This window comes from Hypomesus nipponensis, chromosome 12 (genome assembly GCF_054491055.1).
Source record: "Hypomesus nipponensis isolate SF chromosome 12, ASM5449105v1, whole genome shotgun sequence".
Lineage (NCBI taxonomy): Eukaryota > Metazoa > Chordata > Actinopteri > Osmeriformes > Osmeridae > Hypomesus > Hypomesus nipponensis.
This window is the reverse complement of record NC_140372.1, coordinates 7,734,645-7,747,429: the sequence shown is the minus strand read 5'-3', so window position 1 is coordinate 7,747,429 and position 12,785 is coordinate 7,734,645. Positions and strand designations below refer to the sequence as shown.

The 12,785-nt window shown below is 43.5% G+C and overlaps 1 protein-coding gene across 1 annotated transcript in view; it reads right to left on the bottom strand.

Annotated features, from left to right (window-relative positions):
- Window positions 1–2,045: 2,045 nt before the first annotated feature.
- Window positions 2,046–12,785, bottom strand: part of lrp1ba (low density lipoprotein receptor-related protein 1Ba) — a 68,758-nt gene continuing 58,018 nt past the window's right edge. Inside the window, exons 76-90 of the mRNA XM_084668580.1 lie at window positions 12,472–12,713; window positions 11,572–11,795; window positions 11,364–11,470; window positions 10,659–10,775; window positions 10,258–10,431; window positions 9,541–9,666; window positions 9,197–9,361; window positions 7,708–7,869; window positions 7,340–7,514; window positions 6,588–6,692; window positions 4,620–4,693; window positions 4,159–4,249; window positions 3,884–4,034; window positions 3,693–3,767; window positions 2,046–3,198 (exon numbers count right to left, since the gene is read on the bottom strand). Of these exons, the coding sequence (XP_084524706.1) occupies window positions 3,058–3,198; window positions 3,693–3,767; window positions 3,884–4,034; window positions 4,159–4,249; window positions 4,620–4,693; window positions 6,588–6,692; window positions 7,340–7,514; window positions 7,708–7,869; window positions 9,197–9,361; window positions 9,541–9,666; window positions 10,258–10,431; window positions 10,659–10,775; window positions 11,364–11,470; window positions 11,572–11,795; window positions 12,472–12,713 (2,129 nt within the window). The 3' untranslated portion in view covers window positions 2,046–3,057. The remainder of the gene's footprint in view (window positions 3,199–3,692; window positions 3,768–3,883; window positions 4,035–4,158; window positions 4,250–4,619; window positions 4,694–6,587; window positions 6,693–7,339; window positions 7,515–7,707; window positions 7,870–9,196; window positions 9,362–9,540; window positions 9,667–10,257; window positions 10,432–10,658; window positions 10,776–11,363; window positions 11,471–11,571; window positions 11,796–12,471; window positions 12,714–12,785) is intronic.

Below are 12,785 nucleotides of genomic sequence, written 5' to 3'. Positions count from 1 at the left end.
TTTCCCATAAACACACAAGTTCGCACTACTTGTAAACTCCCGCCCTCAAGTTCCCAACTAACCCTGAGGTGTATATTGGCCTTTCCCCACTCTATCATTATGTAAAGATGGGTGGTACTGGACTGGACGTGGACCGAAACACTCCTTAAAACTACAGTTACTGCGTTTAAAGCAACATATTTGAAATGAACATCTCAAATTAATTCCGTGTTGTTTTGCTTTTGAACTGTGTGACATGGCCTTCTATGATCTTATTGTATTGATAGCATGACATCAACATGTTATGCAAATACTTCGGATTAGAGTTGATGTTCAGCATGTTTGGCGCTTTGCTTAATTCTGGAGGTTAGTGACCCTGATTCAAACTGATTTCTCAGTCCAGGCTGCCACAGGCATGTCCTAAAGAACAGTTCAATATTGCTACATTGCAAAGAGGTCACTGAGTGACTCAAACAAGACCAAAATAAAAGTTTTTTGCATTTCTCTTACAGAAGATGACTGTGGGAGTTGTTGATCTTTGCTGCTGCTGGCATCTTCATAGGTACAAATACAAACTGAAATACAAATGATTATTGTTCTATTCCAGTCAGAGCTTTATGATGCAGACACACTAACAAACACTTGCATGTTTCTCTTTCATTTGCCCAGTGGCAGTGGAGTTACCTGAACAGTGGGAGTCAGCAGCTAATGAGTGGACATGCAGAGGAGCTTGGAGACATGTACTGTATGAAGTGGGCACCAGCCTTCCTGTGTGAATTCTCTTCAAGTGTAGAATACGCTTGTTCAGTACACCTAAAAAACGAACTAACCCTCATTAGAAAGTGTTCTTTCATAGAGTGGAATGAATATGAATGTGCTTTATGTGACGTGCTGTAAAACCAGAATATATATACTGTATATATGTTGGTTGTAGATTTTGTAAACAAATGTAAACAAAGGATAACCTCCTTAAACATCGACTGATACTTTGGGCCATTGCAGGGAACATGTGGTTCTGTTGTGGTATCCACCCTCCTCATACCATGGACCAATTAACACAGCAAGGGTTTGTGTTGCCATAACACAAGGGGGCAAATTCTTTTGATCAGTCTCCCAATAAAGTAGGGTCGAGACCACATTAAGCCATCTCGTTTTTTGAGGTATGGAGGGGAGGGGGGGGGGTCAAGCATTAGAGACTTTTACAACGACTAATTTGCTTTCAAAACCATTGAATACTTGTGCATAGCCCCCATACAGGGATTTGCACAGACATCACGTGTGGTTCAGTAAAAGCTTCTCATTTATTGTCGCCATTGTGCAAAATAATGTGCAACAGCATACAAGAGAACACTGCTGCACTATACCGCTACAAGTGAACTAAACATGTTATAGTATCCTGTTTTATTGTTGCAATAAGCTCCCGAAACCCTGGTTGTATATTTTAGATTCTGGAGATGCAGTTAATAAAAGGCTCTGTTTGGACTGAAGTGCTGTAACATCACACTTATCATCCTTCTGTTCCTTTGAACACTTCTCATTTTAGACAGTGGTGGCCCATGGTACTTAAACTGACTTTACAGGGGAGAAATCATTATCTTGCTCCTTTGATGTCTGCTCCCTGAGAATGACTAAGGGAGAGCTCCCAGCCCTCTCCCACGAACCATTCCAGATGTCACACATCCTCTTTTACTGTGAGAAAACATGAATGGAGAAGCATGTCAGCAGCCAAATTATCAAAACATTTTACAAGACAATTGTAGGCTGCAGTTGATCTAAGTAACAATAGTGTAGAGCAGGCTCTCATGGCCTATCCTAAATAATTCAATTTAAGACCAATATAATTCATCAGTCATAATGAGAACATCTATTGTATAAGTACGCAGAGTACTGAATTGCATGCACAACCACATAGTGCCCCCTATAGATGTACCAGACCTTAACCTGAATTCCATTGCAACACTTATGTTTGCAGATTGAAAACAGTAATACGAGTTGGTCAGTCATTAGATTGGATCAATACCAAACACTGAAATGATAATACTAAATAAATAAAACTCAGTACTATATTTCATTTGAAAGGGTGACAAAACCCAATTTATTTAATATTGATATACTGTACATTTAGTATAAAAGTACTACGTTTAATATATTTTCCGAAAATACAAGCTGTACTGAACATATAAATCAAATAGCATATAAAATTATAAAACATGTCTTACATATTTTATCTGAGAATGTACATATTAATGAGTGGCACCAGGGCAAGTGTTTATATTTCAGAAAATATATTTGCAACAATTACAGTAGGCTACGTTTATTTCACAGATCATTTGCAGTAACTGTAGCTGGTGATGGGTTAGAGCAAAGTGTTTCTTCTCAATTGGAAGGGAACTGCTAAATGCACGATATCGTTTTTTATCTAAAGAAAGTTTAAAAAAGACAGTTGAATACAACTTTTCTGTCTATTTAGATAATTCATGAAAACCCTCCTTAGATCTAACTTAGTACTGAGTACTAAACCTAATATTCCAAAACAAGATACAGAAATAAATGCATATTGAATTGAAGAAAACTGGATTGGCACAAATAAAAGTACTCAGATTGTGTATATACGTCCGATGTTACAATAATACAGTGTATGGATCAAAGGAACAATCAGCAGACCCAAACAAGGCATATTAAAACTACATTAAGAACAATACTGCCCGCCTCCTTTGGAGGAGGATTCCTGATAGCCATTTGCAATATCTCTTCATAGGCAACCCAGGCATGTTACACACTGCCTTGGCCAAACCAAAGACTAATGGAAAAAATAATGAAGCAGAAAACATTTCTACAATACACAAAACCATAAAAAGTGGTGTCATGAAAATCTATAGGTCTTTTATGGTGGACTGTAAAAAAAAACAGTTGATAGTGAAATATCTACAAGGACAAAACAAACAAACAAACAAACAACAAACATACAAAGCATATTCAATGTCAAAACTATGCAGGGCACAAACATTGAGGTACATGAACTACATAAATGTAGAAAATTCCGGGCATATAAAATATGCGCAACATGTAAAAAGCAGGCTATGCGACCGTTTCGCGGACGGCTGCTTCCAATTTCTTTGGGAGTAGCTTTCTTCTCTCATCCATTTTGATGACTGGCTTACGACAGTTCTGCTCATCCAGGTACATCTTGGTATACACAGGGTTTGAGTAGTTCACCGCCTGGGGAAACATTTTTTGACAAACAACCAAATCAGAAGAACGCAACCTGAAAATACAAAAATCTATCCAGACAACACTGCAGTAAATCTTGGAGTATCTTGCCGATACAAGTTATGTACACGTCTACAGGCGTCCAGGGCCTGTGGTGTAGCCAGCATGACAAGAGCATTAACACCCCGCCAGGGGAGATGTCTGTCAGTTTCATGTTGACACACTAACAGATGCTTCTCTTCCTGGAGATGCATCAGCCATGGAAACACCACAAGGGATAGATCATTAAATAAAGATGTATCCCATGACCCCAACAGCCATGGGTGTGCTTCAGCGTGAAGTCCCAATGTACGACAAATTCTCAGTACCAGTCACCAGTGTAAGTAATGTTCAGCTAGTTTCTGTGTAGCTCGTACAATTACAGTACATGCTCGTACAAGTACAGTACATGCTGTGCATGGAAGTGGTAGTAGGTCCAACAGCGAGCGTTCTCAGTAAAGTACCTGCCGTGCGTTAATCTCCTTAGGGACTGTGTGTACCGGCAGACGATGCAGGTTGCTTGACTTCACACACCAGCCCTGCAAAACACAACACAAACATGAAGATCTCCTCAAGGAGACGTCTCCTGTTTTGAGACTTTGTGAAGGGTGCCAAGCAGTTGAGATGGAAGGATGATGGAATGGAATGTCGGAACCTTCTGTGGGTCCAGGGTGAAGTGAGGCTGGAGGTGGTTCCCTGCGTCCAAATGATTGTCGAGGTCCACCTCGCACATGTTGTAGGTGGGGTTGCCGATCTCGACGTTCAGGCCTCCATTCATCACGGGCTGTCGCTGAACCCTCTTCCCCCTAGATAGAAGTGGGATTGGGAGAGGTGTGAGATGAGGAATCCTCTGGGTGATCAGATGTCTATAGGCAACACTGTACTTTTTAATGTTAAGATTTTTAAGGGATCAGAAAAGGCACACATCACCTTTGCTTTCTCTTGCATAGGATGATCCCTGTCACCATCATCCCAATGAGAATCACAAGGACCACAAGAGGCACAATGATGGCCATGTTGCCTGCAACACAGACCCAAATCAACAATAGTAGGAAAAAAAGGCATTTACATAAGGAATAGAAAAGGCCATTCTGACTAACAATTCAATTAAGCCTTTGTCCGGTTATGTGCTGCATGGAAAAGGGATCTGTGCTGTTAAGTCCAGAGAAGGGGGAGGGAGAGAGAGAGAGAGAGAGACAGAGACAGAGACAGAGACAGAGAGACAGAGACAGAGACAGAGACAGAGACAGAGACAGAGACAGAGAGAGAGAGAGAGAGAGAGATAGAGAGAGAGAGAGAGAGAGAGAGAGAGAGAGAGAGAGAGAGAGAGAGAGGAGAATGTGAACAATACAAAATAGATGGAGGGTGGGGTGGGAGGACTCACGACTTACCATCGCTGTTGCCAGAGCGACTGATCTTGGGAGCTGCCTTCTCACACTGTGTGCCTGACCAGTCACCTGGACACCTAAGAAAGAAAAAAGACAATGATACACTGCCCACTGAGAGAAGCCTCCGACACGCCTTGTGAATGCAACACACTGAAGCATGTCTCTGTGTGTTTAAGTGTGCAGGAAGGTTAGGGGGTGGTGTGGGTGATGGAACAGTCTTTTCCAATTCACACAATATGATATGTAATTACAGAGCGAGTGACCTGTCAAAAGCTGTGTAATGATGACATGCAATTGGGGAAATCTGAATTAACGGCTCCATTTAATCAAGTCTTTATTATATGTGGGGGGGGCTGTGGGTGGAACAAGGGAGTGACAGCCCCGGATCTTGTAAGTGACAGAAACATACACGTCTCAAGATTATTGAAAGGGGAAGGAAATGACCTCACATTGAAAGCACGCACATATGAAAATCAGTTGCGAGGGTAAAGAACTTGTGGGTGGGCTGTATATTTTGTTTGCTGCGAGAGACATACAATTCACACGCGGGAGAGACATGTAAACAGATGGCAATGCTGTGAGTGTCATCGGCTGGATGCTGTTGGGGTGTGAGAGGGTGAGTGCTGCTCTCAGTGTGGGGAGGAGGAGGAGGAGAAGCAGAGAACATACTTGCACAGGGGTTTGTTTAAGGCAGTTAACGTGCAAATCCCTTTATTCTGACAGTAGTGATCACAGGGGTCAGCCCGCTCATCACATCGCAGACTTTTAAACCCAGCCGTGCAGCTGCGGGGGGAATCGGACCGAGGAGCGATGAACAATGAGAGATACACAGAGGAAGAAGGTCAGCAGAGAAACAGCACGACACATTCTCACAGTCCATCAGCCAAGGATGTGGAGTATGGAACCTGATGGAATTGCCTGTAGTGTGTTTTATATCAAATGGAGGAACCCTCGGTGGGCCTTTTTGACCAAACCTGTATGATCTCTGTGGAACTTATCTGACTTAACCTTATAGAACCCTGCAAAGTAGGTTCCTTATTCATGAAAAAGATACAAAGAATCTGCTTTCTTTTTTACTGTTTTTTCAAACTACTGGTGGTTTTACATAGCTCCTTTCTGTTTAAAGATTGTTCAGAGACAGAGCACTTGGGAATTGCACGTGACTCACTATGTGCGAACAACATTAGTGCACAAGCAACTGAGTACTAATATCTAACTGGATGTTTGTAGAACAAATGAAGCAAAATATCAGGAACAGGAAAAAGCTAAACCAAAAACAACATTACAAAATTACTTTACAAAGCTACACATCTTACTTAGACACACAGTATCCTGTACGATTTACTATCTGCCTCTGGGATACACAGATAAAACAAGAGAATAATCAACAAATTAAAGAGGCTACATTTAGTGATGCAAGACAGAGAAACAGACACATTGCAGCCTGCTAGGACTCTAAATGAACATTCTGTATCAGGTCTGAACATGTCACATTCATGACATCACTGGATTGTTACAAGTCCTCTGAGCCAGTATCAGAGTTTTCTTCTTTGCTTTCAATTTTTCCATTGTTCACTGATCAAAAAAGGACAGAAAAGTACTAATTACTAGTACTAATCTGGATAAGAGCGTCTGCTAAATGACTAAATGTACTAATTCAATGCAACCTGGAAGGCGCATCAAGACTTTTTGCGATGGACATGTATTTCCCAGCGTCGTTAAGGATATTTTTGACCCAGATCATTTACATGTAAACTCAACTGTGTGGTCTGTCTACTGTGGGTCTGTCTACTATTCCCCATACTTATGTAACACAAATATTATAGAAATACAGACATTTGAAATAATATACGTGTACAATATAATTAGCTTATAATTACTGTTGTGGTTTTCAGCAAGGGTCATTCGCATTCCAGGAAGACTGCCGGATTGAATATCTTTCCTCATTAAAACCATCATGTCATTACTTACTGGCAAAATGGCAAGCTGGATTCCGAGTCGAGGTGACAGGTGCCACCGTTGTAGCAGTAGCCGTCACACAGCTGACAGCTGGAGGCCACGCTGCCGTCGCTACAGCTGGAGGAGTAAGGAGAGGAGGAATGAGCAGGGAGAAGCTGCCCGAGAGCCTGCTGATGAGGTGAAACACTTGGCACACGCTGAGATGTCCACCTCTCCTCCAACCAAAATAGCACAACAATACAGTCAAAATGTGTTGGTCTTGCTTGACTGACCATGCCAAGCCACCATGACTATATTAACAAAGGGTGGCACGGGAAAAATATAATGACGTTCAGGTCTACATTTTGCCCAAGATGACTTCCAATTACTGTTTAAAACATTGAAAAACTCAATTATATATATATATATATATATGACATTGACATTGAGCAAAGCCTTTGATTAGATTAGTTCTTTCTTCCAATTGGTCCTTAAGTCATATTTTCACTGTGGGAAATTTCCATAACAAACTGCTAGCTTTTTAATAAGGCAAGAAATTTAAAGCTGTCATCTGCGCTTCTCTGATTATAACGAACACTGTTGATGAATGCCGCCTATATTATTTAGAATTCTCGATTTGAAGTCAGAAATGATCTAGTTTGTTCCATTATTCAATGTTCCCTCATTTGTGCAACTCTTCAAGATGAGCTTCTAATTGTTGAGCAGTACTGTTATTTAGAAGATGACAAGTGGACTGGAAAAGTAACATCCAAAGGCATACTTACTTGCAGGCCACATTCTCAGTGTCAGGATCAATGACGCACGGAGATCCTCGACATTGCAGACACTTATCCACTTCACATTTTGCACCCTCATATCTGGCTGAGCACACACACTCCACATGGCCCATGCTGGACAGAGTGCACGCCTTCGCATGCGTGCAATAATGATGACATATATCTAGCCAAAGGGTAAAGAGGAAGGCTTTTATCAGTCTTCTACCAAATAATTAACCCACATCATAACTCTCCCCAGATACAGATATTTCTTCCAACCTATGTGTCTGTGTGTGTGTGTGTGTATGTCTGTGTGTGTGTGTGTGTGTGTCAGTGTGTGTGTGTGTGTGTGTGTGTGTTTAGGGGCCAGGACTCACGGTAGAGACAGCGCTCTCCAGTGTACTCTGCCATGCAGCTACACAGAGGCTGGTTGCCCAGGCTGACATCACACGTGCCACCGTTGAGGCAGTAGCCATCACAGACGCTCCTCTCACAGACGGAGCCTGTGAAGCCCAACGCACAGCGACACGTAGGCCTCCCTTCAGAGAGAGAGAAACAGAGAGGGAGAGAGACAGAAGGAGAGAGAGAGAATAGAAAGAGAGAAAGAGAGAGCAAGATTGAGAAAAAAAGAGACAGGAATGACGGTGGAATAAAGAGTGAGAAAGATGGAGACAAATGTAGGTAAATGGTTATAGGATGGAAAGTGTGAGTGAGACAGAGAGGGGGAGAGAAAGAAAGAGCCTGTGATTAGCGAGAGCACAGAAAATTTGAATTTGTCAAAAAAATACCATAAAGCCAATGACCCAAATAACACAATTATATACACAAATAACCACACTTGACCCAGTCAGGCATTTCAACTGTGTGCTCGGGCCCATGTTAACAGAGCCAACAAACACACACTAGCCAGATGTTTTTGACTTCTTTTGCTATTCATATCAGACAGTTGCGCCCCCTCAAGCGGCTTGGCATATTAGTATTCCGACGGTGCTCTCTCTGATGGTGTAAAGACCAATATAAGGTTCGCTGCCCTCCAAAACAACAATGTCTATTTACACTGGACCGAGCTGGCCTTGTTCCACAGTGCTCCAGCAGCCTGCTGCCCCTCTTTTTTCCTGCCTGTGTTAAATAGACGCCTGATGATGCTTCGTCATCATGTTGAAACCCAACCTATCTGCCAGCTCAGAAGGGAGGGTGGTATTGATGTCTCTGAGCCAATACAAATATCGCTGTTCTCCCCCACATGAATATTTGACATTCTCCTCACTCCGCTGCACTACTGCCAAGGCCCCCACATCATGAGATAAAAGAAATGATGCGTGCCGTTTTTATCTGCCCACCTTTACATTATTTATTTTGAACGGACAAGAATAATAGAAAGCGCTTGTCTGTTTTAGGGGCCTGTGCATTTGCAGGAACGTGGTGGCTGCTGGACTTTGCCTCCACCATTCAGTTGTATGTTTTAGCAACTGTTAAAATATTAAAACCAATACCAACACCAACCTGCATCAGATGGACGTGATCTGCATTGTTGGGATGATGCATTCCTAGGCTGATGTTGCAATGCCCTAGAGCCATCCTACTATGCAAATTCATTAAGCCGTTTCCCAATGTCGTCATAATTTGGGACTTCATTCTACAGCAGACAGTGCTGACAAACAACCAGTGGTGAAACTGGAGCCAGATGATTCAACTGGGCAGAAGGTAGGAGGATTCTGCCAATGAGAGGAGTCTGAGAGCATCTGCAGCCTTTCATTGGCTGGCAGGGGCCTTTTAGCATTCATTTCCCCCACGTTCACGCTTGAGCGCCCCCTCAGTCTCAGAGGATGTCCCCCCAGGTTACAGCGCGGAGCACAACGCACTTACCTAGAGGGGAGCCAGAACATGTGCCGCCGTTCTGACAGTAGTCCTTGCAGTGGTTGACTTCACAGCGCTCCCCGGAGAAATTTGGCCAGCAGTGGCAGCGCGAGTCCCTCTTCTCGTTGGCTATGCATCGCCCCCCATTCTCACACTGGGGACTACAGAGCTCTCCTGGAAGCACAAGCACTGCAGGGTTGGCGACTAAGGAGTCGCTGGACCAACCCCTTTTTCGCTCGCCATGAAGGCCGTGTTTTTTGGGACCAATTCTGGCGTGAACGCCTGCATCTCTTAATCCATCCATCCAGAGCTCCACAGGATCAGATCCCAGCAGAGCACATGGACAACCTTACCTGAACTGTTGGTGTCAATGCAGGACTTGTTGACAAGGGTCTTCCCCTCAGGACAGGAGCAGCTGGCACCATTGGGCTTGAGCAGACACAGGAAGTCACAGCCCATCCTCAGGCAGGGGTTGGGCACTGACAATAGGAGAAGGTTAGAGAGTTATTCACTGTTCAGTAGCTTTTCATGTTCCACATAGAACACATTCAAATAAATAAAGGGAGAACGGTGAAAACAGCAGCATTCGAGTGCATGTTCTAGCCTTGCTGATTCAAATCTTCCGCAAGTTGAGACCAGGCAGCTGTGACAGTATGTAGAGATATCACATTCATCTCCAGTCACCGACAGCGGGAGATCTGGAGACCACAAGTGCCAAGACCAGCAATAATCTGGCCAGCTGGCTTTGCAAGAAATATACTGGCCAGAGAAAGCATAGAAAAAGACCATTCAGATGCACATCCTTTGTTTTGATATTTAATGTCAATAACCTCTCTCTCTCACCGTCCCCTCTCTCTCTCCTGGTCACAAGGCTGTTTACATCCAGTACATAACATTACCTTTGTGCGTTGCACAAACGTTTTCAACTGCATTGCTAAAAGAGTGACTATGTGATAAAGAAGTAAAGGTCATATGTCTGCCTTTCAGAGGAATAGCGATGGGATGTTTCCATTGATCATGCCCACGTGCATCACACCACAATGCAGAATAAGGACAAAGACAAGGGTTACCATCCTGCTGCTTGAAGCGGTGAAGGACCAGAATAATGGAAGCTTTTTCAATCCCCAAATGGAGCCTCTCTGCTTGCTGCTTGCCATACTTATGAACCCTGAACACCTCGTTTCTCATTCCGATCCCATAGATGTAGTCCTCGAACACATCGATTCTCAAAGGATGAGAAAAACCTGTAGGTAAAAAGAAATGCAGGACTTGCAAACACTTGTGTGCAACAGTAATTATATGACTACAAATGTATAAATCCTTGAGATTATAAGTGTATGGTAAGTGATAGAACTTGGATGTTTGCAGTACAATGAACACAGAAAAATCTAAAAGTGTTTCAAACTACAATAGTCATGTCAAACCCTGTCTCACATGCAAACGTTTCAGGAGGATGTACTGGTGTTCTCACCATGTGTCCAGCTAGCTGCTACAACTGAGTCCGACCCATCAAAGCGCACGCTGCCAATCACAGACAGCTCTGTATCGGCCCAGTACAAACGCTGGCTGAAGTAATCGATGGCAAGGCCTGTGAAAACATTTCAAGTAAATGCTCATTATTCTCGTTGTGTCTTGTTTCTCTGAGGCTCTGTCCTGTTTCTCGGAGCTTCTGTCCTGTTTCTCTGAGGTTCTATCCTGTTTCTCAGAGGTTCTGTCTTGTTCTAGGAGGTTCTGTCCTGTTTCTCTGAGGTTCTGTCTTGTTCTAGGAGGTTCTGTCCTGTTTCTCTGAGGTTCTATCCTGTTTCTCAGAGGTTTTATCCTGTTTCTCAGAGGTTCTGTCTTGTTCTAGGAGGTTCTGTCCTGTTTCTCTGAGGTTCTATCCTGTTTCTCAGAAGGTCTATCCTGTTTCTTTGAGGTTCTGTCTTGTTCTAGGAGGTTCTGTCCTGTTTCTCTGAGGTTCTGTCCTGTTCTAGGAGCTTCTGTCCTGTTTCTCTGAGGTTCTGTCCTGTTCTAGGAGGTTCTGTCCTGTTCTCTGAGGTTCTGTCCTGTTCTAGGAGGTTCTGTCCTGTTCTCTGAGGTTCTGTCCTGTTCTACAAGGTTCTGTCCTGTTTCTCGGAGGTTCTGTCCTGTTCTAAGAGGTTCTGTCCTGTTCTAGTTGGTGTGAGGGCTGGCGTACCACTTGGTCTCCTCAGGTTTTTCTCCACTAAGACTCTCCTCAAGGAGCCGTCCATGGCTGCCTCCTCGATGTGGGAATGTTCACCAATCACGGTCCAATACATCATTCTGGAACACAGCAAGAGCAAGGAGAAGCATTAGCAATCAAATATTATATCTGGCTTTTTCAGAGACGCAAAAGTGTCGAAAATCTGAAGGAACCATCGTACCCCTGAATAGGGTTGACAGAGATAGAGCTGGGCTCCCCTGCGATGTCTGTGACTAGCCGGGTGCAGTTTGGTCCGCTAAGCTGACCCACGTTGATAGAATACCGAAGCCTCCTCCAGTGGGCAGTATAGTAGCTGAACCAGTGCATTCTGGAGTGGTCTGTCCAGTAGATGTTCCCAGTCACCCAGTCGGCAGATATGTCTTTCGGCCTCCTGAAGTCAGGACACTGGAGAACCAAGACATGGGTTATGGGTTCATGTTTACAGATTGACTTTGGCTTTCAGTCTCGCTTCACAGTCAATAGACACATTTTGGGTCCACAGAGATGCACACACATACACGCACGCGCATACACACACATGCACATACGCCAACACTGTCATATGAGTTGTAGCTCAAGTGACAGATCAGTGCGACACCTCTCTTTGAAGTCACACAGAGAGCACTCCTCTGGGTCTCCAATCAAAGATTGACAGAGGTATTGAGGGACTTGGTTCTATGCCCAATAAGGGGCCAGCATACAGTAGATATTCAACATGACATATCTGTGGAGATGTCATCAATGAAGGTAACTTGTGTGTTGAAGTATTTTTACAACACTATGGCCTTCTCGCCAAGGTTTAGTCTTGGATAGTAGAGTATAATGCCAAAGTCTTGATGCAATCAAGCGAACAAAATGCAATCATTAGTTGCCATATATAAGAAAAAATTCACCAATGGAGTTATTGCCAATGAATTCTAGTAACAGGAAAATAGGGCATACAGGTCTTTTAAGATGTAAAGCATGTGATTATGCAGTTTCACTGCTAACATTAAAAAAATGTTGACCTTTCCCTTGACATGAGGAATACAAAGAATACAATAATGATATTGCCTAAGAGAGTGTGATGTCCTCTACTTACTATAGTTCCACTGTTCACTTTCGCCTGACTTCTGTCCAGTATATCTTTGTAAAATATTCCTCCGGGGTTTAAATTGGTGGCCCACACAAACTTGTGCTGGTGAACAAAAGCATCCAATCCGACCATGCGGGCCCCCTCCTCTATCCGGGCGTGCAGTCGCTGTCCGTGGGTTTGCTTAAACGGATACACAAAGCTCCGGATCTCGGTGTCGTTTGCTACGTAGAGAACTTGATCCTCTGGTCCTGTCCATGGAGCCGTAGAGATAGATCCATGAACAAGTACATACCATGAAGCCTTTCAGGTCAGTGCACGAT